We start from the raw sequence: 26104 nt of genomic DNA, 5'->3' as shown, positions 1-26104 counted from the left end.
TAGCATACTAAAGGGGTTTTTGGGGACATTTAAATAAGCCAAGTATCTTTCTAGATTTATCTTTAAGCATTATTCTTTTTTCAAAATTATGTCATTTTTTTTTTTTACTTTCCTAATATGTATATATGAATAAAAAATAAAAAATAAATAAAATTAAACAAGCCAAAATAAGTAAAAAAATAAACTTTTTTTTTTGGAATATTTTTGTCTATTCTAGACTTACTTTTATTTTTTTAATAAATATTTTTCTGATTGCTCTAGTTGAGTAGAACCCTAAACTTTTTTGAAAAATCAATTCACCAAAGCAAAAATAAGTCCAAAAAATAAATAAATAAATAAATAAACCAATATATGAAAAATCATCCTTTTTCATGTAGATGAATAAAAAAAAGTTGAAAAATTACAATAAAATAAAATAAGCCAAAATAAGTCCAAAAAGTTAATTTTTTTTGAATTATTTGTCTTTTTTGGACTTGCTTGCTTGATTTAATTTTTTTTTTTAAAAAATTATTTTTCTAATTGGTCTAGTTGAGTAGAACCTAAATTTTAAAAGAAAAATAAACCAACAAAAAAAATCATCAAAAAACTAAATCCCAAACACCCTCTAAACATGGAAAATTTAGGATATACATATTTATTTATGGATCTATGCAAAGAATATTAAAATCTTTCAGTTTTCATTTTCCATCACTTTCTCAGCAACCAAACAACACAAGAATAACATAACTTATAAGAAAATTTCAGAAATTTAAGCCAAAGCAAAATTCAGAATTTAAATTCTAAATCCCAAACCCTAAACTCAACCCAGATTGCAACTGTTGGATTCAACCTCACCCTATAAAATTCACACTGAAAATCAAAATTTCATGCGAATACCTCTATCAAGAATAGATTCAAAGCATGAGAAGTATGAAAATTGAATTGAAAAATACTTGAAAATGCAAATTTACGATGGCATAGATTGAACTCTGATGAAAGTTTTTAAACTCCAAAGTTTTCCACTGCAACACCAAACTTCTTGAACTCCAAATGCAAATCTTCCCGGCAACACCACCATCTTCACACTACACGAGGGATTAAAGCACCACAATGACTTTTTGATTATACTATATACATTGAAATTATCCACATGTAATGATAATACCTAAATGTAGATTGATAGGAATGACACAAATTGAGGATGAAATCTAATTATAATGGAACTAATCAAATTAGAGTAGAATTAAATGGTGTGTTTGGTTTGTGTTTTAAGATAATTTTTTTTTTTGAAAAAAAATGGAGAGAAAGTTTAGAAATTTTTTGGTTTGTTTGATTGTATATTTTGAAAATAGTTTGGAAGTTTGGGATAATTTGATATTTTATTATACTTGAGTAAATAAAAAAAAAATTGAAGGAAAAGTTTAGGGATCTGTTTGTTTGAGTTTTGAAACTTTAGTTCCAGTCATTGGTTCTCACATGGTATTTGTTTGCAGCTTTTAAAAATTAATCCCTTGCTCATTTTGAAAACTCAGTCGAATGCGGAAAAATTTGGAATAACCAATAGACCCACCGGTCATCCGGTCAGATGATCGGAACAGTACAAATATTTTTTTTTTGTTTTTTTTTTTGCAATTGACAAATGTTAATTTTTATATATTCAACAAAAAAATATTTTTCAAATTTTTTAAAAACTTTTTATGAGCTTTAATAGAATTTTGAGTTATGTGTTTGGTTATGAGTTGTAAGTTTTTGTATCAAATATCATATGTCACATTAAAAATTTCCCACTCAATTCAAAATTCTTTTCAAAACTCATTTACCAAACAAATTTTCTACACTCAAATCGTAATTTCAAAACTCACAAACTCAAAATACAACTCCTATTCTCAAATCATATTTAGAAAGCTCTATCAAACGCTGCCTAGATTTTTTTTTGTTTGTTTGATTGTATATTTTGAAAATAGTTTTGGAATATGTGAGTTTGGAATGATTTGATATTTTGTTATAGTTGAGTAGATTTGTGTGAGAGAAAAAGTAATTGAAAAGGAAAAAGAAGAGGAAAAAAAAATGATTGATTGATGTGTAAGAGAAAGAAAGTAATTTTGGAAAAAACAAATTTCAAAAAATTTGAACTAAACAAAAAAAAAATTTCAAAAATTATCTTGAAATATAAACCAAACAAGCCCAATGCATTATTTGTTAACCAACCTACATATATATATATATATATATACTAGGGATAACACGGTCAATAATTTTTTTGGTACCACACGGGTTACGGAATTCAATTGTAATAAGTCAATTTAAAATGATATATCACTCCAGTTTAATACTTCACAAATAAGAAGTTGAAATTGTTTCTACATAGTAAACTGGCAAAAACATTCATAAATTTCAAATAACAAACTTCAAAATTACAGTCCAAATAATGAATTTTATATTACAGTGTAGCATAAGCAAATAATAGAATCTAAAAATATTTGCTAAAATTCAAGTCCAAACAACAAATTTTAGAATTCAATCCACGTCAAAAGGACACATGTATAGCAAACCTTCAATAAAAGGATGTTACTGAATTAGTATCATAACCGGTAACCTTTTCACTTTATCAAATTTCAATACCTTCAAGAAAGGTGAACGAATATTTTGGTACAAAAGAGTAATCATCCTATATAACTAAAAATAATAATAATTAACCATCCGGTTTAGAATGAGAGCCAACCAACTACACACATAAAGAGAAGCAACATAACCCAACGTTTCCAATACGGATCAGCCACCTATAACAAAATCACTCGCTTAAATTCACTTTAAAAAACCAATAGCTATGAGAAATCGCATCAAAATACATATGAGAAATCAACAAAATGATTCTTTAAAAGCAACTCTAATTTGACAACAAAATGAACTCATTGTAGTAATAAAAATAATAATAATTTGAAGAACAATAACAAATGCATGAATAACTTAATATAATATTATTGAATCAGATGATTTTACGGTTTCAATTTGAACAATACCAAAAAAACTCAACAAACCCATGTTTAAGAGTGATAATTGTATGTTTCACACTTTTTTGCAATGACATTGTCATAGCAATGGGACTAAAGGCTTGGTTTAATTTGGTTTGGTTTGGTTTGAACATTGTCATAGTAACAAATAATCTTCTTTCAATTTGTTTTGTAATTAATCCCCTTCTTTCAGCACAAAATTCATGTACTTCTCTAATAGCTCTGAATATATCAATGGTAAGCATACTTCTGACCCCATCATTGGCTGAAACACACATGAAAAATAGCATTGAGCGAAGATTCCAAACATGAATGTAAGAGATAAGTTTACTCAGGTTTTACATAGTGAAACCTATCAATAAAATGATAACTCTTGTATAGAAGTCTTCCTAGTAGAACCGGGGAGCAAATTTCAACAACAACAAAAATATGAATTAGGCAACCTCTCCAAACACTTTGATCTAGATAATGAATTACTACAGTGAAGCAAACATAGAACACGCATTGATGACCTCGCCATTTTTTCAATTATCTAAGCTCTGTAAATAGATCAAATAATAAAAATAAAATTAAAAAGCCCTAAAAAAACACAAACTATTCATCGCAAAATTACGAAAAAATAAAAAAATAGTGTCATCACTACTATAAAACACAATATTTGTAATCTCTGAAAAACATGATGAGGCCACAATTTTAAGTTCCCAACAATGCATGAAGCAACACATGACAAATTAATTGAGGAAAAAAAAAAACAGAGATGATATGAAATGCATAGCTTGCATTGGCCACAACAAATACTAAAACTAATTTGGAAGGAAAAAATGAATCTGAACAATAATCCCGCAAGCAAAATCAGTTTTTTCCTTTGATATAAAGGACCAATCATCACTTCACAAATAAAATCAAATGTTTTACATAGAAACAAAATGAAGATGCCATCTAAGTTTGAATGAGACATGAGAAATTGCCCTTTTACTCATAAAGACTTTAATACAATATTTAAGCTATTGCTATCATAAAAAAGAATCTCATGGATGACTAAATTAGTGCATCAAATCTTTAGTTAGTGTATGGATATTACTCAGTACAACTGTATCAAATCATTCTCCCATTTTCTAATTTCTTGTATTTTGTCTTCTACAAAACAAATTGCCTCCCTAAACATTTAGAGTTTTCAAGTGCTTTATATGGTTCAAGCCATCCCCAAACCCATCCAGAGAATAAAAAAAATTACCAAGATAAAATGTGGGAAAATGAATCACAACATAGCTAAAACCAAAGCAAGTAACCATACACCTAAACTGAGACTTGAAGCAGCAAAGGAGCTATACATAAACATAAAGAAAAGGAAAATCAAAATATAACTAAATTATGTACAAAGCACAATCCCAAAGACAAAAACGCTCAACGAAATTCACAAAAAATTGCCATTATCATCACTTGCAAAGAGCTTGTGTGTGTGTGTGTGTGTGTGTATGTGTGTGTGTGTGTGTGTGTGTGTGTGTGAGAGAGAGAGAGAGAGAGAGAGAGAGAGAGAGAGAGAGAGAGAGAAAACCTAAGTAGAGCTCTTTCCGGTCTTCAAATTATGTTGTAAAGAAACTAACTTTTAAGGTAATCCCATTTACATCAAAACCAATAGAGCTCTTCTCCTCATTCAAGTCTAGGAATTCAAACTAAGTAGAGCTCTTTCCGGTCTTCAAATTATGTTCTAAAGAAACTAACTTTTAAGGGGGAGAGAGACATTTGTGATAGACAAAGGTATTGGTAAGCGAGAACCAGAGGTCTAGCATCAACACACATGTTGTTCAACTTATACTTTTAACCGTCAGATGTTGATTAGGATTGATCTCAACCATTAAAAACAATTGTATCTCTAAGACAATTGTAGGACATTTCAAAAACCCTTTTAGTTTATTATATAGATAAGTGGATTTTCATTTTTGTTTTGTGGCCTGTTGAAATATATAACCCACTTTGAAATTAACCATCAAAAGTATTCTTACGCAATAACAACCTTTATTGCATCAACAAAGAAGCCATTTGTAGACACCCCATTTTTGACCGTCCTCAAGACTTAGACGTCACTGTTTGAACACTCGGTGATCATCCATGTTTGTGTTCGTCTTGAGTTCCCGGAGGTCTCGGCCACGCGCCTTGCCTCAAGATCTCTCGACTCGACTGTTTTGTGTTTGGTTTAGCACCAAAACTTGTGTTTTGCTTTTGAGGGGCAGAGAGTGGCTTGTGGCCACCCCCACACCTCACCGGCCATGGCTTGAGGCCACCGGCCATTGTTTTGTTGCCATCGGCCATATGTTTGGTCGGTCAGCACTCTTTGTGGTCGGTCGACCATGTATTTTTCCATTTTGTCATTTTTGGCTGGCCGACCACTGTGCATCTGTTTTTGCAGATATTTTTATACCAGCTGTGCTAGCTGGCATACACCTTGCCCCCCCTCCATACACGTGTATGGAGGGATTTCATTCTTGCTTAGCTTGTCTTGTAAGCTTTGCAAGAGTGATCCTCTATTAAAGGAGGGCTTCTCCTCCCTCCTCAAGGGTTAGAGGGTTGAGTTCCAGAGGTCTGGATTAGGGTTAGCCATAGTGTATCTATTCTATCTCTATATCTCCCTCTCTTTGTGTATAAATGTGTGTTTGTCCTTACTTTTGTGCACAAACACCTAGTTTTACACCTTACCTTGGTTGCTGAGGAGCCATTAGGTTGTTTTGAGCTGGTTTTGAGCTAAGGAAAGCAGCTGGAGTGCTGTTCTTAAAGGGGTCTACAAGGGTAAGAACTTTACCTTTAAATACCCCATTTTTGCATAGTCTTTTTGCCTACCTTGGATCTGTTTTTGAGCTTAGTGTATAACATATAAAAGTTTTGTTTTTACTTGCTTAAAATAGTTGTTTAAGGTTTCTTTGAGCTTTGGAGTTGTTTGACCCCTCTTAGGCCTTGTTTGGCCCCCATTTTGTGCTATTTTGGTGAGCTTCGGGACCACCTTGTTTGGGCCTTCTCACCACTGAAATCTTAAGGGATTTCAGTGGTGGGGATGGTGCTTTAAGGTACTAAGAAGGAGAGGGCCATCCCTTCTCCCTGTTGCCTTCAAAAAGTGTCATTTTAGCCTCATGTGTGAGCACCATTTTTAAGTTCATGTTGGCCATGTCTTAAATGTTATTTGTGCTTATTTTGTTATGATATAGCACTTTTTTTAGTTGGTTTAGACACACCATGCATGCTTAGCATACTTGTCTTGTAATGCCATGAATTTGCCTTAACATGTTTTGTGCTTTGAGCCTTGTTACGGCATGATTTTAGCCAAACTTTGTGAAGTTTTTATGCATGATTTAGTACGCTTTAGCTCTATTTTTAATTTCTTTGGCCATGCTTGACCTGCTTTGTATAGCCACCTTGCATTTTGGCTTGCTAGCCTCGGGTGTGTGAGTGTTTAGCATGCATTGCTTAGCTTGTTTTAGTGGTTTGGCACCACTTATAGCATCATTTCAGTCCCCATGGTATGCTTGTATGCTTGCATTTGATGCTCTCTTAATGCTTTAAAAGGTTGTAGTCTTGTCTTCCATGCGTAGGCCACTTAGATGCTATCTAGGCGTGTCCTTAGCTTTGTTCAGGTCTGCATTGGGACTACTTTAAGTCCTCTTAGCCTTGTGAGGCTTGGTTGGTATGGCCATGGTTTAAGCCCCTTGGCTCACCTTGAGTTTCGGACATCGTTGCATGCTTAGTTTGTCTTGTTTACTTGGTTTGGCACCTTTTATAACATGATTTCAGAGCTTAGTATGCATGCCATTAGTCCATGATGGTCCTCCCTTTTAGTGTGCTTAAAAGTTGCCTTTTGATACTTAGGAATTGGATCATGTATGCATACATGCTTGTATGTACATTTGGCCCCATTTCAATAGCCTTTGGACACTGTTTGGGCTTAGTAGAGAGCTGTCCACCTTGGTATGAGTCCATTGTTCGCATGTTGTTACATGCTCGCCTTGTACGTTGTTGAATACTTGGCCTACCGCATGTGTTGCATGCTTGAATCATAGTGCATTTGACATGCATTCTCATCTTTGTTTTGATTGCTTAACATGCCATATGTTTTGCATATTTGCATGTTGGCATTGCATCTTGCATGCTCAATTAGCTTGAATACTTGCTATATGCTTTCCATGCTTGCCACATGTTCATGTTGCCTACTTAGTTTCCACGCCTAGGGTACATTGTATTGAACATGCATGCCTTGCCTCTTGAAATCAAGTGATAGAGGTTGGGCCTTTATGTGCTTATTTGGTTTGTATTTCATTTGACATGAAAGTGCACAACTTGGTTTCTTGGGCCATCACGCATTGAAATGCGCGATTAGTGGTCCGAGAATCGAGTACTATCCCCCTTTGAGTCATAAACATGATAAGGGGTGTGTTAGTGCACACATTTGCTTGAAATGCATTGCCATGCCTTATTTTGCCCTCTGCTGTTGTCAAAACAGGTTCTGCAGGAAGCTTTGGCCGGTCGACTACATCAAGTGCCGATCGACCAATTATTGATGGCCGATAACTCCATAGATGGTCGATGACCACTTCTATTTGGCCAGTGACCATTCCTCATGGCTGGTGGCATTCCCCAGTGTTCATAAGGTATACCTTGGGAATTGTGCCATTTTCAGAGGAGCAGAGCAGGGAAAACAGAGGCAGTTTGTGCATGGCATTGGATTTCTGGGCGAAGCTAATCCGAGCACGCGTGCATCCCTCTTCCCGAGGCCTTTTAATGCTTTCCTTAGCTTAATTGATTTGTTAATTAATTAGGTGGTCTGTAAATTATTTAATTAGCTTGTAGGTTAATTAAAGTGTATTATTCTTTTGGTCCCTTCGAGCGAGGGCGAATTTGTAATAAGTGTGGGTGCGTGTGTGCATGTCTTCCAACCCCCACTTCTTTCTCCCTTTTACTTACATGCTTTGATGGTTAGTATTAGGGCATGTTTAATTTAGCATACCTTATGTTATGCATGCGTGCATCATTCATCAGTCTTGCATGCACCGGGCTCGGCGCATCATGCTAACCGCATAGTATTTCAATTCCAAACTTGAATACGTGCATCGAGTTGTCGCATTTCACATGTCATCCTTAGATTAGCCGAGCCTGTTATAATGACATTCAGTATGCGATGCATTAGCCATTTGTTAACTTGAACTAGGATCATGCATGGTTACTAACTAGTTCATTGCTTTGGCACGGAGTACGATGTAAGTATTTATGCTTTAGCATCTCGCATGAGTGTGAATGTTAACATGACAGCATGCTTACCATGTGGTTATGTGCTTATGTGATATTACTGCCTGAATGCCTGTGGGTGAAGGTTGGATTGTTTGAGTTGAAACAACTCATTGAAATCCGTGTTTTAGCCTACTCGTGAGTAGCAAATTTCAAATCATTTCCAAACAAACGGATATGCGATGCTTTGTTCCAAATTAGGCGATCTAGTCTATACTTTTGTGTTGTGCGCATCACATAGTAAATCTAGGCTAATAACCGGAATAAGAACCCATAATGTTTTCAAAACAAGATATCATGGTTAGTAGAGGCTGATCTTTGGATCGGGCGAGAGTGGGTACTCATAGCTGACCTTCCTCAATCGTACCCAAGTTCCTGAGCCGAGGCAACTTTGGTGATGGCAGACACATGGCCTTAGGCAAACGAGTCAGGGTTTCCTAAATTCCCCCAAAATAAAATATTTAGGTGGTGACTTTGTATCTGGCAAAGCAGTCCATGTTTGACACTTCTTTACAAAAATCTGTTTTTCAAAACGATTTGCCGGATTTGGACTCTTTGGTTCAGATTAAGAATCGTGACAATTTGAGTCTAAACTGTAGTAAGCCCAAATGAACGAATCGGGATTTCCCTCCCAGGACGTTCGCGGGGACGTCTACACCATTGTAAAGGGCTTTGGATCAAGAGCTGGTGGGGAGGGGAAGTGTATGCAGATGTGAGAGAGTGAAAGGGGTTTGTATATGTATGTATATACAACTATTTATAACAATTGCAAAAATTAAAGTCATCAAACACAAATAAAAAGTTCAATTTCAGGTTCAAACCACATTAAATCTTAACTCTTAAACATGATTTCAGAAGTTCAACTTTTAGCCTCTAAACACTTGATAGAACATTTAGAAAAATTGATCCAGCAAATATAATTAATTTCCAACCAATAAAAAAATTTCTGAACATAAAATTTAGCATGTAGCATAAATATTAACTATCCAGTTCATACTGATATTTTTGTCAACGTACATTTGTAATCATTTTAACTTATATCTCCTCTTTTAAACTAAATCAAATTCATTAATTTAATTGCAGACCATTTCGCGCTGTCGTATCCTCCATATCTTTCCCTCACTGTTCTATTCAATTGGTTGCACTTTTTTTCTCCTATACCTCCATTTCCCGACATCCCATAACCTCATTGCACAACCAAACCCTTTCTCCGCTTTTTGTTTAAGTTCTCTCTCACCCATGACATACCAATGCCATGAAAATGCATTTTCAAAAGTAGACCAACTAATATACTTCAAACAAAAGTAACTATTTGAATTGAAGCTTAAGGTGCTTAAATTTGGATTGAAGTTTTTTCATAGTTATGATCAATCTAATTTTAAGATGTTTACATTATCCAAAATAATGCGCGTAAGATAAAAACTTGATGCATTTTTCGTTATGATGAAAGAGTAAAATATGAACAATTTATCAAATAAAATAGTACTCAAGACCTAAAAAATGTATTTATGTCAGAAAAACATAATAATTGCTCCAATTATACACTGAGTATCAAACAGAGAAGCTACATTATAGCGATCGCGGTTCTTTCTTCTTTGGTTGTTGTATCCAGACTTGGTTCCGTGGATGTTAGTTGTGGTTTATATCTTGTTTCCGTCCTTCAATACTTTGTATTTGAGTTATAGGATGTTTTGGACAGGATTGTTACAGGTTAGGTGTGATTGGGAGCAAATGGCTGTTGCCCAGAATTTTGGTCCTTCGCTCGAGCGAGCCTTTTGTCGCTCGAGCTCGCTCTGTGTTATAGATCCTTCGCTCGAGCTAGGGTTCCTTCACTCGAGCGAGAGTTGAGTTTTGTATCTGGTGGCTCGAGCGAGAAGTCCTTCGCTCGAGCTTGCATCTGCGTCTAGTTCTGGACCTGAAGGTTGCAATTCTTCACTCGAGCGAGCTTTCTTTCGCTCGAGCGAGCGAGGTCAATGTTTTGGGTTTCTTCGCTCGAGCGAGCATTCTGTCGCTCGAGCATGCTTCTGGGTTGCAGACCTGAAGCTTTGAATTGTTGGCTCGAGCGAGACTTCCTTCGCTCGAGCGAGGGTTCTTTGTGTCTGGTCACTCAAGTGACCAATCCTTCGCTCGAACGAGCCTATGTTATATCAGTAGACAGCAGGGGGTAAACACTTTACTTTTTCATCTCTTTTGATTTCAAAACCCTAGATTCAGCTCTCTCTCTCTCTACACTTAACTTCTCTCTATGGTTTCATCTATTTTTAGTGTGTTTCTACCCTAAGTTCTTTGTAAGAAAGGTAGAGGGTCGCGAGGGCTTTGTTTTAATCTGAACAATAGTGGATTTGGAGCACTTTGGTTTTTCCTCATCTACTCCTTTGGGCTTCTAATTTCGAGGTAGGGATACCCTACTCCATCTTATGAGTTTTGTCTTTAATTTTGGTCATTTTGATTAGTTGGTGATGTTGGGTAATTTTGGGAAAAGTTAGGATTGTTGTGTAATTTATAAAAGAGGGGTTTTCAAATAATAAAACCCATATGTAGGTAAGACATTGAGAAATGGAATTACTGTTGTGTTATTGATGAAAATGAACCTTAGGATTGATATTGTGGATTAGGGAAAAATGCCCTAGTTATGTGATAAATTAATTGGTATAATTAATTTGGGGAAATATGAAATTGAATTGGAAATTGTGAAATTGGGAAGTTATGGGATTGGATGGTGTAGTTGGATTAATTTATCACTCACCTACGTAAATGCTGATATTATATTTGTTTAATGCATTTATTTCCTGTTTAGAAATAACTGCTTTGGACTATCGGTGGATGATAGTCTTGATTGTTGTAGACACTGTATGTTGATTAGGGAAAACTGAAACTAATCACATTGAATATCTCGTTGAATATGAGGGTTGAAATAATACATCAAATATGTGTATTGAATTATTCTTGTATATGACAATTGTTTATATACTTGGAATATGTGTATTGTGTGAGAGGAGATAGGAGATGTACTCTACGGTTTGGGAGGAGATAGGGGATGGACTCCTAAACCGGATATTATTTGGAAGGAGATAGGGGATGGACTCCATTGATACAGCAAATATGTGTATCTATTGTGAAGTATGAAAGTGTTTTAATATGTCATTGATACAGCAAATATGTGTATCTATTGTGAAATATGGAAGTGTTTTGATATGAGTTGTTATCTCATTTAAAAAGGAAGTGCTTTAAAATGAGTCGTAGTCTCATTAAATTGTTGGCCAGGTTCTGAGCCACGTTATGAATTGAAGACTTGATAAGTAAAGGAAAGGGAAATGTAACATGGACATAATTGTCATGGAACTGTATTGTGATGTAATTGGTTTATAAGTGTTAACCATCTATCAAATGCTATTATTTTAGTCATTGCTTATATTTGGTTTAGTATATCTCTACTGGGCTGTGGCTCACCCTATATGGGACATCATTTTCAAGTCTAGGTAATATGCCACCTCCAAGGACATAGCTTGGGAGGTTCTGGGAGTTGAAGACTCTTTTTGTTGTTTTGTTATCTTTTGATATATTACATGTAAATTCAAGCCAAGGGCTTAATTTGTATTTGAGTAGTACTCTCTTCTTGTAACCAAGTGTTGGCTTGGAAAGTTGTAAGCCCGTAGGGCATTTACTTTTGTTGTCAACATGTAATACTTTCGTAATGAATACTCTGATAAATGGAAAGATGTTTATTTTTCTTATGTCTATGCATGTCAAGATTGTTGGGTTTTAGGTATTATTTTGAGGGCGTTACATGCATTCTGAAAGAAAAAAATAACATGAAGATGAGTTTACTTCGTGTCTTATGCTAGTGATCATAGAAATTGAATGTCAACCGCAAACTAAATTGATCTAGACGTAAACTATATTGCACAACCACCACCCTCACTATATTCCCCTCCGAGAACATCATTTTAAATTTATACAGGAATTTAAAAAGGAAAAAGAAAAAATGAGGGAAATATAAAGTTATTATGATTCAAACACAACCTTACATACGTAAGAAAAATTATTTTTGTTGACGAAATGGTACCAATACATGTTTTATAATAGATAAATGCATGCTCTTTACAACTATTAATTAGTAAGCAAATTGATATGTACGTAGTTCCCCTAATATATTTTCTGCCACTGGGAATCCTTAAACCAGTTAATTGATCAAATGTAAATTAACCGTAAAGATAGATATGTGATTTTTTTTAATTATAATTCATAACTACACAACTGAGTGAGTAATAAGCTTGTGAAACTGGGCAAAACTTTCTCAAGCCAAAAATTATTTCTACCACTCTACCCATTGGCAATATAAACTTAGGTTTTTTCTTAATGTTGTCCCTAAGCCAAAATATTGGTTCTGCCACTAAATCCATTGGCAACATAATTTATGAGGCTAGGCTTGATTGTTCTAATGCTATGTCCTGAAACCATAATGTTGAAACCATAATAGAAATATAAAATTAGAAAATATTGTTCTAATGCTATGTCCTGCGAAGACTAATATATTGAAAGCGTAATAGAAATATAAAATTAGAATAAACAGCACCAAGAACAAAGAGACTATCATTATGTTTAGAGACCAAGTTTAAAACATTGACCAGCTTTTAAGAAAAGTTGTCTCAGTTTACGGGTGATGCTACATTTCCTCCTAACAAAGGAGCAATAAGGAGGATGTGCTCCTAGTAGCGCTTGATCCACCCACTCGGCATCTATTGGGTTACTAAGTGGAGTAAATGATCTTTGACAAAATCATAGAATCCAAAAATCAACTCAATAGAAAGGATAGCAAACTGAGTGAATATTAAATTAAATTGAGTGAATATTGTTTTGTGTCCTATACATGGCAGGATAACATACTGAGTGAATATTTATATACAAATTAAATAACATAGAAATTAAAGCTCTATTTCTTTCTCTAAAAAAAAGGTCTCATCAAATAATTCAACAATTAGAAACTAACCTCTTTGTATCTCATAATGGTTCATCAATTCTCATCTCTGTCTAACCCATTTTCGTCAAATTTATTGTCTCTCGCAATAAAACCTATCAATTATGACCCACTTCAATTTAAAATTCAAATTTAGTAAATAATAATTTGAATTTGAATACATAAAGACATCCAGTTAAACTAACCTAGAACAATGAAACTCTCAACAACCAATCAGAGAATTCCAAGAAAATACAAAGACTTTTGCTAATGAGATTAATTAAAACTTGAACAGTGTGATACTACAAATTTAAACCAATTAACTCATGAATTATTTTGTTAAGAGCCTATTCGTTATAAAAATAAAAAATAAAAAAATAAACATAACAAAGAAAATCCATGAGCATCAAATCATCCATCTTGTTGTGCCCTTGGGTCAACATCCACTTATCCACATGCAAGAAAGAAAAAAAAAAAAAAAAAACCTCGCCTACATACAGGAACAAATCTAGTAGTCCATGCCTAAACTGATGAGCATGACAAGTTTGGTAAAAAAAAATTCTTATTTTTTTGATGACATGACAAATCTCGTACTCCATGGCGTAACTCAGGTTACACCTAATCTTACATTCCTAAACATGTATCAATGTCAGCATTAAGAAAAGCATAACAATAGAAAGGATAACAAACTGAGTGAATAGTAAATTAAACTTGGTGAATATTGTTGTGTCCTATACATGGCAAGATAACATATTGAGTGAATATTTATATACAAATTAAACAACATAGAAATTAAAGCTCTATTTCTTTCTCTAAAAAAAGGGCTTGTCAAGTGGTTCAACAATTAGAAATTAACTTCTCTGTATCTCATAATGGTTCATCACATTTCATCTCTCTCTAACCCATTTTCGTCAAATTTATTGTCTCTCGCAATAAAATCTATCAATTATGACTCACTTCAATTTAAAATATCAAATTTAGTAAATAATAATTTGAATCAGAGAATTCTAAGAAAATACATAGGCTTTTGCTAATGAGATTAATTAAAACTTGAACAATATGATACTACATATGCAAACCAATTAACTCATGAATTCTATAATTCTGTTAAGAGCCTATTCGTTGAAATAGAAAGATGAAATGTGGTTTAGATTTAACTAAGACAAAATGTAAAAAAAAAAAAAAAAAAAAAAAAAAACATATAATATAGTTGATTTCTTAAATCATTCATTCATTCTTGCTCCCCCCATCCCAATTTGATTTTAATAAACCCAAATAATGATAATTGTAAGAATTTTTTTTAAAAAAACCATACTTATAAATTCCCAACACAACCAATCAAAGAAATAATCACAAAATAACAATGATCAATCATTGCTTAAGTAAGAATACAAATCAAATATGTACCACAATGTTTCGACATGAAAGGTCTTAAGGAAGTCCTCAAGCTGCCTAATGTGAGCGTGTTAAGCAAACACAATGCTTCAGACACAATGTATTGGACACACCTGATCAAATATTACACCTAATCACAAAACTGTAAACATCAATAAAGCAATTAAATTGGACAAACCTGTTGTCAAACCTGCTGGAAATTAACAAACCTTCTAGAAATTAACAAACCTGCTAGAAATTAAAGATTATTGAAACAAAAGATATCAAAAAATTATAGTATGTTTCAATCACAAACTGTAAACATCAATAAAGAAATTAGATTGGACAAACCTATTGTCAACCTGCTGGAAATTAACAAACCTGCTAGAAATTAAAAATTATTAAAACAAAAGATATTAAAAAATTAGAGTAAAGATTATTGAAACATATTACAATAAAGATTATTGAAACATTATTGAAACAAAAGAATAAACCTCCATCCATGATGGAAATATACTTGCTGGACCCAAAAAAGATAGGTTATTGAAACACATTAGAGTAAAGATTCTTTTGCTAAACGTTATACTATTAACATTCTGCAAGATTGCTTATCCTGTGCGCCCATTACACTTGAACTCATTAAAGCAAAGGATGAGAAACCACAAAAGAATCATATTATTGAACACGGACTCTAAAAACAGAAATCTCGTTTGGTTTTACATGGCAATCTGAAACTTCTCCATGGTCAGTATTCTTGCTCACTATTGCATACTGTATCTTTTGTAGATGCTATGCTATAGAAATTAGAGTGAACTAAATCTTAAACTAACATTTTGATTGTTGCACATGTATGGGTGGGAATAACCAAAAAGAAGAATAGGCTTGAAGGGATTTCGAGTACATTATTTTTTTAAACACTTAATCAGCGAATCCTATCTATTAGTGAAAATTTACCACTAAACATTCACAATCAAAATAGAACAAAAATTGTCTTATGTTAAAAGCTTATAAAAATTGGCTTGAACAAAAATTGTTTTATGGACCTCCGCTTAAAATTACAAAAAAAAAAAGGACGATTGATATAAAAAATTATAACAAATTTTGCTAAAAGCTTAATTGTAGTACACTTACAATCTTACGTTAATCAATATTAGATAAATGTAAAAAAATTAATAACGTCGTCAAAGTATAAATGAAAATAAAAATTTTATCCTTCAAAGTTTATTTTAGTACTTTTAAACAATAAAACCCAACAGCGACCACTACCAATTTCTATCTCTCAAATGTATTTTTTCAAACACCTTATATGCATTGTTAAATATATAAACAATAACTGATCTTAAATATACAAATAAAAGAACATATTACAGTGTCACTCTCAACCATTTCATCAAATATAGTTTATCTCAAAATCAATCATAAAACAACAAAGGAAAAAAGGTAAAAGGATAATTGTCAAGTGAGATATGTGTAATTTGCCCGTACAATTTTATTTTATTTCTTTTGAGATTGTTTTCTTTGGCTTGGTTTGTGTCGTTGGAGTTAAAGAAGGAAAAGGAGGATTCGTAGGTGATCACTATCAACTGTCATAGTTGATAAGGTTGGTTCAATTTATTTATTTTTCAAAATTATTTGGCTATTTGTAATATTTGTATTATACACAGGAAAAACATAATAGATTCCTAAACATGGACTATGTGAAAAAGGCTGAAGGTGTTTCAATATGGACTATGGGAGTTACTTTAAGACCAAAGTAAGATTACTTAAGTTATAAAAGAAAAGAAAAGAAAAGGCTGAAGGCTAAGTATGATTACTTAAGTTATAAAAGAAAAGAAAAGAAATGAAATGAAATGATTGTGATTTCTCTCATTCTTGTTTGAATAGATAAGAAATAAAAGAAAAGAAATGATTATGATTTCTCTCTTTCTTATTTGGTTAGATTTCATAAGAGAAAAGAAAAGAAATTATTTTATGTTATATTATCAAAATAATATATTTTTTCCCCCTCCCACAAAATCTTTTAAAAAAAAATTCCAACTTATTCGAAAAACTGTATTAACCATTTTTGATGAAAGAAAACGATCTCCAACCTTGCTCTTTTTAAAATTTTATCAAAGTTGAGGGGAAATATGATCGTTGAAAATTTGGTGAAGTGAAGGATTTGGTTTTTGTTTTTCTTGATTCACTATCTAATTTACTTCTATCTTTTGGGGGTGGGGGGGGGGGGGGGGGGGGCGCTTAAGATTGGAGTTCACTTTTTTAGCTATTTATTCATCAAATTTGAATTTCATGAAAGAATTGGTGAAGTATTTGAGATGCTCTGACGCTGTGTTTGGTTGGGGATATGGGAAAGGATTTGAAAGAAAAAATGTGTGTGAAATCATGTGAACTGTAAGTATATTTTTTTCACATTGCATCACCTTTTTCCTTTCCTTTTCATTTTCCAATTCCAAATCTCTTCCCAAATCCCCAACCAAACACAACGTAAGAGACTGTAAATTGGTAAATTTAAAATTTCATCTTTTGTAGTTTTCTCATAAATTTTGCTGGCGAAAGATCCTGTTCTGAGATGTTAAGCTTGGAATGGTGGGTGGGGTTGAATTGAACTTGATTTGAGTATTTTTACCACCAGCTGTTAACTTGAGTGCAACTAATTTGCTTATGATGGATGAGAGGAAGCTAAGCATTAGAATGTAAGAGATGGTTTCAATTAGGCAAGAAAGATGGTTCTCGTGAAATTTAAATTAGATGTGTGGCAGGGGAAAACTTTTGAAGGACAAAAGCAGGTGTGGAGGATATAGTTTAGGCTGGAGGAGAGTAGATGATGATTATGTTAGATACACAACTGGTACCATTTTTTTAACAAAATTCTTTGATGTATTTTTGTAGTGAGCCTTATTTTATGCCTTGGTATAAACCAGAAGATGGGTTTGTCCAGCATGAATGCATGATTGTGTATTCTGATTTCCTTGGTATGCTAGAGGAGTAATTGATATTGATCTAAGAGTATCCAAAGAGGAACCCTTCTAGAGTATGAAGTTTGTGTGTGTTTCATGAATGGTTTATCAATGTCTAGCATGTCTTGAACATAAGAATAATGAAGAAAGTCTATTGTGCATATACTCGCCATGTGTAGTCTTAATAAATTCAAGATTGTGCCTTCATCAATAAAATTGATTGTATAATTACATACACACATATATATATATATACATTTGTATACATCTGCAAATACTGATTTAGAGTAACAAACACAATATTGAAACCTGCTGGAAAAAGTGAATCTGAATACCCAATTAATCAAACGCAATGCCTAACAGAAACAAACCTGCTGGGAATATACTTGTTTCACCCAAAAAAATTAATACTCAAGAAAAAGAATTAGATACCTAAAAAAAATATTACCAGATTAAGAAGAAACTCAGAAAAATATACTTGGTTTAAAGATAGAAATACTCAAAAAAATATACTTGCTGGAAATATAGAAAAAGATTCTTCATTCCTTTTGATTTGCTCACTTGAACAGTATACTAGATTCTTTTGGTTTGCACTCTTGTTGGAAATGTACCAGATTCTTCCTTTAGATTCTTCATTTTGCAGTTGCTCCATTCGATCGTTGTCAATATTTAAGGGGGTTTGGGGCTGCCACTGTTGATGAAGAATGGGATGATGGAGAGAGAGAGAGGGAGGAAGAGAGAAGATGAAGAGAATAATAGGGGGTTCGGGGTTGGGTCTCCGGGAAGGGGTGGGTCTCTGGCAATCCGACAGGGAATTAAAGAAGAGCATAGGAATGGGCTCCAATGGATGGAGAGAGAAAGAGAGAAGACGAAGAGAATAATAGGGGGTTCGGGGTTGGGTCTCCGGGAAGGGGTGGGTCTCTGGCAATCCGACAGGGAATTAAAGAAGAGCATAGGAATGGGCTCCAATGGAGAGAGAGAGAGAGAGAGAGAGAGAGAGAGAGAGAGAGAGAGAGAGAGGGTCTGTGTTCAAATTTTGAAATTTGGAATAGAGAGACAGATTTTGAGATGGAGTAGGTGTGAGAGAGATACATTTTGAGATATTTTGGAACTTATATTTTGGACCATTAGCTGTTGATGGTAATTGATCTCAACCATTGAAATGTCTAAATAGGACAAATGAGAGTGAGACATTTTTAACCATTAGATTTAGTCAATCTAAACATATTGACACATATACATTTTGAGCCTTTAAATTCAAACCAAGCCTTCCATTGGGGGTGTTTGGTAGGGCTTTTTTTAGCCAACTTATGGCTTCTGGCTTTTAAATAGTTATTTTGGACTGTTTGGTTAAACTTATTTCAAACAACTTCTGATTCTAGCAACTTATTTTAAGTGAAAAAAGCTGATTCTGAGAAGCTGCTCACCCATTGCTTCTGATTATCAGCTTCTGTTGTGGACATATTAATTCACGGTTATACTCTTAGATTTTTTTATTTTTTATTTTTTTAAAAATAGAAAAAGACACAAATGGACTATAAAATATTATTATTATTTTTTATGAGAAATGTAGACAAATAATGAATAATAAAAAATAAAAGTTAATTAAAAAAGCTACTTCATAGCTTATTTAACAAACACTACTCAGCAACTTAAATCTATAATCCAACAGCTATATCAAACAGATTAACAGCTTCTGATTAAAGTCATAATCTATAATCTGTTAAGCTATAATCTATAATCTATTTTAACAGCTACACTAAACAACACCATTGTTATATAGATATATATAACAGAACAAAAAATCAAAACAATACAATGGAACTAAAGCATAGTTTCTTAAGCAAACCATATATATATCTAACAGGATTTATATACATTTAACAGGACAAAAAGCAAAAGGATACAGCAGAAAAAAAAAAAAAAAAAAAGAAGAAGGGAGAGCCGTGTACTGTAGCAGTATCTAACTGCCTCTTATTTATAATAGTAAGATATATATCTAACATGGCTGGGCTGTAATTAGAAATTTTCAATAAAGACAATAGAGATCTCCATTTTAATTTATGCAGTTACAATATCATCAAAATTCAAAATCAATTAATTACTTTCTCATTATTAACAATTTTTTTTTTTCTTTTTCTATCTTTTTAAAATTATTTTTTCCCTTACAAATCATTTAAATCATTCCATAAATCCAAGACGTAAAAACATCCTTAATAACAATTTTTTTGATGAGTTGTATGAGTGATTCCATATTAAGACAAAAATGAGTTTTTCCAGGGCCATTACTTGATGCTGAACTACCAATCTCTATCCGAGTAATGCTAGAAATCGACACTTTTAGACCTATAAATTCATCCACAATGATGTAACATTGTTACTTTATTTTTCTGTAGCCTACTTTGATTCAACAAAAATAAATAAATAAATAATTCTGGAGAACTCTTATACAACCTAAAAATTGAAGAGGGGGTGGACACAAAGAAGGAACGGATCTAATGCCCCTTCATGAAACAACTTGAGGCGAAGATAATTTTAAAAACTACCTGAAATTGACAAGTTTGATTTAAAACACCTGCATTGGGTAAAAAACTCCACGGTTGAGAATCACCACCAAATGAATACAAATGCAGATATTAGATGAATGAATGAAAGGGAGAACCCGTGTTTACCAGTCCACAGAGCAGCACCCACTGCTCATTCCACAGCTGACTGGTGGATGTTTCCAAGTCAGCCATTTTAAAACATTTGACTCAATTCAACCAAATCCTAACTCAAATTAGACCAGTAGATATTGGCTCAACCAAATGAGTTATGTATAAAGTGCACAACAACATGATTCCAATATATTCTAGTATGCACTCTACTGAAAACCAACAACCCACTTCAAGTAAGTTAACCAATAAATAAAAATCAGTATACTAAACAGATCACTTTATCAATAGTTTTTTTTGCCTTTATTCCCTTCTCTTTGAATTCTCAAAACCATCACTTTCTCCGACTATACACATACACGACAATACATAACAATAACATAAAAGAGCTCTAAACTAAAAAAATCCAAATAAAATATAGCAATACATCCACTGATATAATTTAGACAAAAGAACCCAACATGGAGGGCCTTAAAGCCATTCTACAGACCTATGGATAATCCAAGTCTCCTCTTTCTTAGGCGCTCAGCAATGATGAAAGCAAGCTCGAGAGATTGAGAAGCATTGAGCCTAGGGTCGCAGTGGGTGTGGTAGCGTGAACTCAGGTCATCAAATGTCACAGTTTGTGACCCCCCAATGCACTCTGTCACGTTTTGGCCAGTCATCTCTAAATGAACTCCTCCCGGGTGACTCCCTTCTTGCTCGTGCACATCAAAAAATGCCCTCACTTCCGCCTGTCCCAACCAAATACAAAAGCTTAATATTTTAAATGATTAATTATTGTCGAGGAATGAACAAAAGAAATTCAGCGTTTACTTCAGCAGTTCTAAACCTTTCATTCTCATAAGTCTCACCCTTTGTTATCTAGAACATAGATCATTCTAGTACGTGACATGTCTCAATTTTTAAAATGTAATAACAATAGAGGTAGACTTGAATAGATTACACTATAATTATTTAAGTTACTTCCAAAATAATTTTCTTTTAACAATTAGTCATCCAATAAAATATAGCTTTTGACAGATTTTTGACTTTTGTCTGATTAAAACTTCACTTATCTCAAATTTTAATTCATTATATTTGATTTTTTTTTTTCCCATACTAAAGAAACCTTTAAAAAAATATACAGTGGATACAATATTTTAGAACAAAAATATACCATGTTTCAGAACGTGCGTTCCAAAACGTAATTTGCCAGGGTATTAAGAGTTTTTTTTGGTACACTAGTTTCGTCCCACTTTCATGGAGAGAAACATAAAATTTTAAAAATGAAACTAAGAGAAAAAATAAAAGTAGTGTTTGGTAGAGTTTTAGAATTATGATTTGAGAATATAATTGTATTTTGAGTTTGTGAGTTTTGAAATTATGATTTGAAAAGAGAGAATTTGTTTGATTATGAGTTTTGAATTGAGTTTTGAATTTTTGATGTGACATATGAAATAAGAAAAATTGTTTGGTTATGAGTTTTGAAAAGAGTTTTTAAAACTTAATTGAAAAACTTATAACTCATAACAAAACACACAACTCAAAACTCTATTGAAAATTTTATTCAAAACTCATAACCAAACTCTTTTTAAAATTCAATTCAAAAAAATAATTTGTCATTTTGGTCTAATAATTTCTATATTTAAAAAATATAAAAAATAAACATATATATATATATATATATATTTTTCCAAATAACATGTAGCGATTGACAATTATTAAAAAAAAAAAAAAAAAAAGTACTGTTCCAGTCAACCGGTCGGACATCCGAGACAATGTCCGGGTCCGGATGTCCAAGTGGACGATTGGATAGACCAAAAATTTAAAAATTGTCTGCTTTACCAAATATGTTTTCAAAATGTATTTAAAATTGATTTGGAAATATGATTTAAAAACTCAAACCAAATATAACATTAACATACCATTGGAATGTAAGGGTAGAATTAATTTTAGAAAACTCTACCAAACAGCCAAAGTTTCCACCTAACAAACCGGGTCCAAAGGTCACAGATAACGGCATATTAACCACCTACCTACCAAAGAAAAATCTCGCATTAATCATTGAATATGGGTTTTTAAATAATCTCATTTTGGCTATTCACCAAAACACCTCTTCATGTTGTCACTTTCCCACCTACTACACCCTATTGACAATCTTGTTCTAAGTCACTTACCAGGGAATGGAAAATATATTTCCAGTAAGCTACATGATGCCCCCATAATTCAAGGTGTTCAACTAGTTGCCCCACCTCAGGATAGAGCCAAGACTGATCCAGCTTAATAATTGAGAAAAGAAGACCAAAACTATGGACCCTCTTCATAAAACATGCACATGGGTAAGGACCTCACTGTCCTAATGGAAGCGAGCATTGATGAATGATGCAATTTTCAGATTATGACTGATTTACCATAGGATTAAAACTGCTGTTGTGGTAGAAAATTAGTAGTACATCTCTAAATTATCACAATACCATTGCAGAAAACCTAGCTTAAATTGGTTAATATATGAATAAGCGGTATAATAAAAATCTATCAATAATTGAACTCATGTATACAAAATAATTCAACTTTGCTCCATTTAAGAGAGTACTTTGCTCCATTAGTTTATTTCAAGCATGAATTGATTACCATATTGTTAGCTTATTATAAATTCATCATATTCGATGCATTCTAAAAAAGAAATTATGCAAAGAAAGAAAGGGGAAAAAGAGCAAACAGCAAGAAATTTACCCTGATGGCATCGAAGGGCCGAGTTTTGAGACCGCAAGGAGCCTTGATGGTGTTTCCATGCATAGGATCACTAACCCAAGTTACAATTTGTCCTGCCCTACGAACTGCCCTGATTAGATGAGGAAGCTTGACTCTCATGTTCTCTGCTCCCATTCTTGTGATAATTGTAATCCTCCCTGGTTTATTCTGAGGATTCAAAATCTCAATGAGCCTAACTAGCTCGTTTGGATCCATTTTGTCACTCACCTGTGGCATCAAAAGCAATTTAATTGGTCTGCCTAATTTTCCTCCAAATTTTATATTACTAATTAAAAAATCAAAAACTTGAAGCAAAGTTAACATGGAAAGTACACCAAAATTATACCTTAATTCCAAGGGGATTAGCAACTCCTCTCAAAAACTCGACATGGGCGCCATCCAACTGGCGAGTTCGTTCCCCGACCCAAATGAAATGGGCAGAACAATCATAGTACAAGCCAGAAGTTGAATCCATCCTAGTAAGTGATTGCTCATAAGGCAAGAGCAAGCACTCGTGTGATGTCCAAAACTCGGTGGTTGTCATTATAGGGTGATCAACAGTAAGTCCAGCAGCAGACATGAATCCAAGGGCCTCATCAACCCGGTTAGCTAGTTCCCGATACCTAATGTGTCATATCAACAATAAACCTATTATTATAAGGATCTACACATATATAACAACCCATCCCAAAACCCCTTTCAAGAATTCAAGCACAAAAGGTCTTTTTTTTTAACACCTAAAAGCCGGCTATATAATTGAATTAACTCCAAAAGATTGATTCACTAGTGATTTTAATTGAGGTCTAAATAAGTTATGGATTCACCGCAAAAGCATCAAATTATAAAAAGATGAAAAATGCTTGGGGAGCACTAATTAGTGCTCCACTAATTAGATGGCAGTGGGTCCCGCCATTAATGATGTGATGTTTTGATGTTGGAGTTGTGTTTTTTTCTTTTTTTTTTTTACTTTTTTAATGCATTAGTGCTATTAGTGATGATGTTTTTAGTGGGATGAATCATTGTTGGGAATTTTTTTAAAAAAATAAATAAATAAATAAATAAATAAAAAGAGTTGCCTTTCAAACTAAAAGCAGAATTAAGAAATAGAAAAGAACATACCTGTCTCCCTGTTCACTGTGCTCTGTGAAATCTAAATTCCACTGGGTGACCCTTTGCATGGCGGCATAGCCTCCGGTGGCGAAAGCCCTCAAGAGATTGAGAGTAGCTGCAGATTGGCAATAGGCTCTGATCAATCTCTCTGGATCTGGAGTCCTCGACTTGAGATCGAACGCATCTCCATTGATATTGTCCCCTCTGTAACTCGGCAGTTTCACTCCGTTCTTCTCCTCCATCCCCTCCGATCTTGGCTTCGCAAACTGACCCGCCATTCTTCCCACCTAAATCACCAAACACCCACAATCTCAATTCAATTCCAACACAAGAAAACGAACGAACAGAGAAAGAAAAAGAAAAAGAAAAAAAAAACCATTAAAAAGTGACCTTGATTACGGGCATTTGGCCACCGAACATCAACACAGCACCCATCTGGAGGAGAATCCTGAAGGTATCGCGAATGTTGTTGGCATTGAACTCCTTGAAACTCTCGGCGCAATCTCCTCCTTGAAGCAAAAACGCATTGCCCATCGCAGCATCGGCGAGGCGCTCCTCGAGACTTCTCGCCTCTCCGGCGAACACGATCGGAGGGAACGCATCGAGGGTTCGGAGAACCGACTCGAGCTGTTCCTGATCCGGGTACTCCGGAAGCTGAAGCGCCTTCTTCGTCTTCCAGCTATCGACGGTCCATTTCTTGGGAACTGTATCGGGCTTCGTCACCGTCGTTGTGGCGGTGGAAGAGGCCGCCGCCGCCGCAGAGGTGGTGGGCTTGGGTGGCTTGTCGGAGACAATGGGGTTCTTGGAGGGCTCGGCGGCATGGACGGCGGAGATGGGTTTGATGGATTTGGAGCGAACTGGTTGGTGGGTTGGGGAAGGAGATAGGAGAGATTGATGAATCCAAACCAGAGTTTTGGTAGGAAGAAGAGAACTACTGCTTGTGAGAGACATTGATTGGTAGAGAGAGAGAGAAGGGGGGGGGGGGTTACCTCTGTGAATGGGTGAGAGAGAGAGAGAGAGAGAGAGAGGTACCTGAAGGGAGAGGAGAGATATGAGAAGGGTTTTTATAGGGAAAGAGGGGGTGGAGATGTTTTGGTGGGAGGAGAGTGACTGACGGCTGTCTGGTAAAAGAGAAATATGGGTAGTGGTGGTGGAAGTAGTTGAGATTGCGAAGGTTGTTTTCGGTAAATCACCCAGATTACCAATCAATCAAACGATTCACAAGTCAATCATTTTTATTCTTTCATGATCATTAGGCTTTGAAATTTATCAATAGGAAAACAGAATGCGTAAAAAATGTAAAATGTTTTAAAATTTGGGAGATTTATCGGTAAATTTCAAAATGTAAATTTATGAATCAGCCTATGTTTGGCAAGAAGGTTTGGGTGAGTTTGGGGCTAAAATAGCCACAAAAAACAAAATAGGCTATTTTAGTCACAAAAAACAAAACATCAAATCCAACCCCTAATCATTACAATCCTCTCTCACAAAAAAATTCAAAAAAGTCAAAAAGCCAAAAAGCCCTTCCCAAACCAGGCTAAAATAGCCCAGGCTAAAATAGCCAAAAAGTCAAAAAGCCAAAAAGCCAACCCACTTCCCAAACGGAGGCTCAATTAGTTTTATTTTTATTTTAGTAAATCGTTTAGTTCTGAGAAATTCTGAGGGACGTAATTACCCTTATTTAGACGTTATTAGTCAGATGCGACTGCTAGGCGTGTTTTGGGTGTGGCGCGTGTGTGTTTCATGTGCGTAATTAGTGAATGGATGTGTGGTGTGTTGCATGTGATACATGGTCAAGGTGTCACAAAATGCCAAACTGTATAAGGGGTTTTTTTGGACTGGGTTGGTGTGTTTGGGGTTTAACACAAGGCCCACAACACAATTTGAAAGGGATTCCAATTGTGACTGATTGAACACCCACATACCCATAACCCGTTCAAGGTTAACCCATTCTGCAACACACTCACTCATCTCTCTCATCATTCTCTCTCTCTCACATGAAGACCCAGTCACACACATATCTCCTCTCTCTAGCAAACACAAGACACCATGCACACAAGA

At 34.3% G+C, this 26104-nt stretch overlaps 1 protein-coding gene and 1 long non-coding RNA gene across 2 annotated transcripts; both read right to left on the bottom strand.

Moving 5' to 3' along the window:
* Nucleotides 1-2934: 2934 nt before the first annotated feature.
* Nucleotides 2935-18674, bottom strand: LOC114283878 (uncharacterized). Its single transcript, XR_014364998.1, has 4 exons — nt 14941-18674; nt 14789-14838; nt 13249-13331; nt 2935-3255 (listed from the first exon to the last, which is right to left on the bottom strand). It is a non-coding gene; the product is annotated as an uncharacterized LOC114283878 (long non-coding RNA).
* Nucleotides 18675-20480: 1806 nt separating this feature from the next.
* LOC114283879 (phospho-2-dehydro-3-deoxyheptonate aldolase 1, chloroplastic) lies at nt 20481-25405 on the bottom strand. Its single transcript, XM_028226749.2, has 5 exons — nt 24434-25405; nt 24053-24330; nt 23280-23556; nt 22916-23161; nt 20481-20934 (listed from the first exon to the last, which is right to left on the bottom strand). Exons 1-5 carry the CDS (start codon nt 24992-24994, stop codon nt 20683-20685), a joined length of 1614 nt encoding a protein of 537 aa, XP_028082550.1. The 5' UTR covers nt 24995-25405; the 3' UTR covers nt 20481-20682.
* Between the last annotated feature and the right edge of the window lie 699 nt (nt 25406-26104).

Source organism: Camellia sinensis, chromosome 3 (genome assembly GCF_055761805.1).
Source record: "Camellia sinensis isolate YWXY chromosome 3, ASM5576180v1, whole genome shotgun sequence".
Lineage (NCBI taxonomy): Eukaryota > Viridiplantae > Streptophyta > Magnoliopsida > Ericales > Theaceae > Camellia > Camellia sinensis.
Note: the sequence above shows the minus strand (reverse complement) of the source record. Positions and strands in the feature narration are given on the sequence as shown.

Coding starts and splice junctions, on each gene's coding strand:
- LOC114283879 (XM_028226749.2), bottom strand. CDS start 24,994: ATGTCTCTCACAAGCAGTAGTTCTCTTCTTCCTACCAAAACTCTGGTT. Junction 23,557..24,052: donor CACAGTGAACAGGGAGACAG/GTATGTTCTTTT, acceptor ATGACACATTAG/GTATCGGGAACTAGCTAACC. Junction 23,162..23,279: donor CTAATCCCCTTGGAATTAAG/GTATAATTTTGG, acceptor TTGATGCCACAG/GTGAGTGACAAAATGGATCC.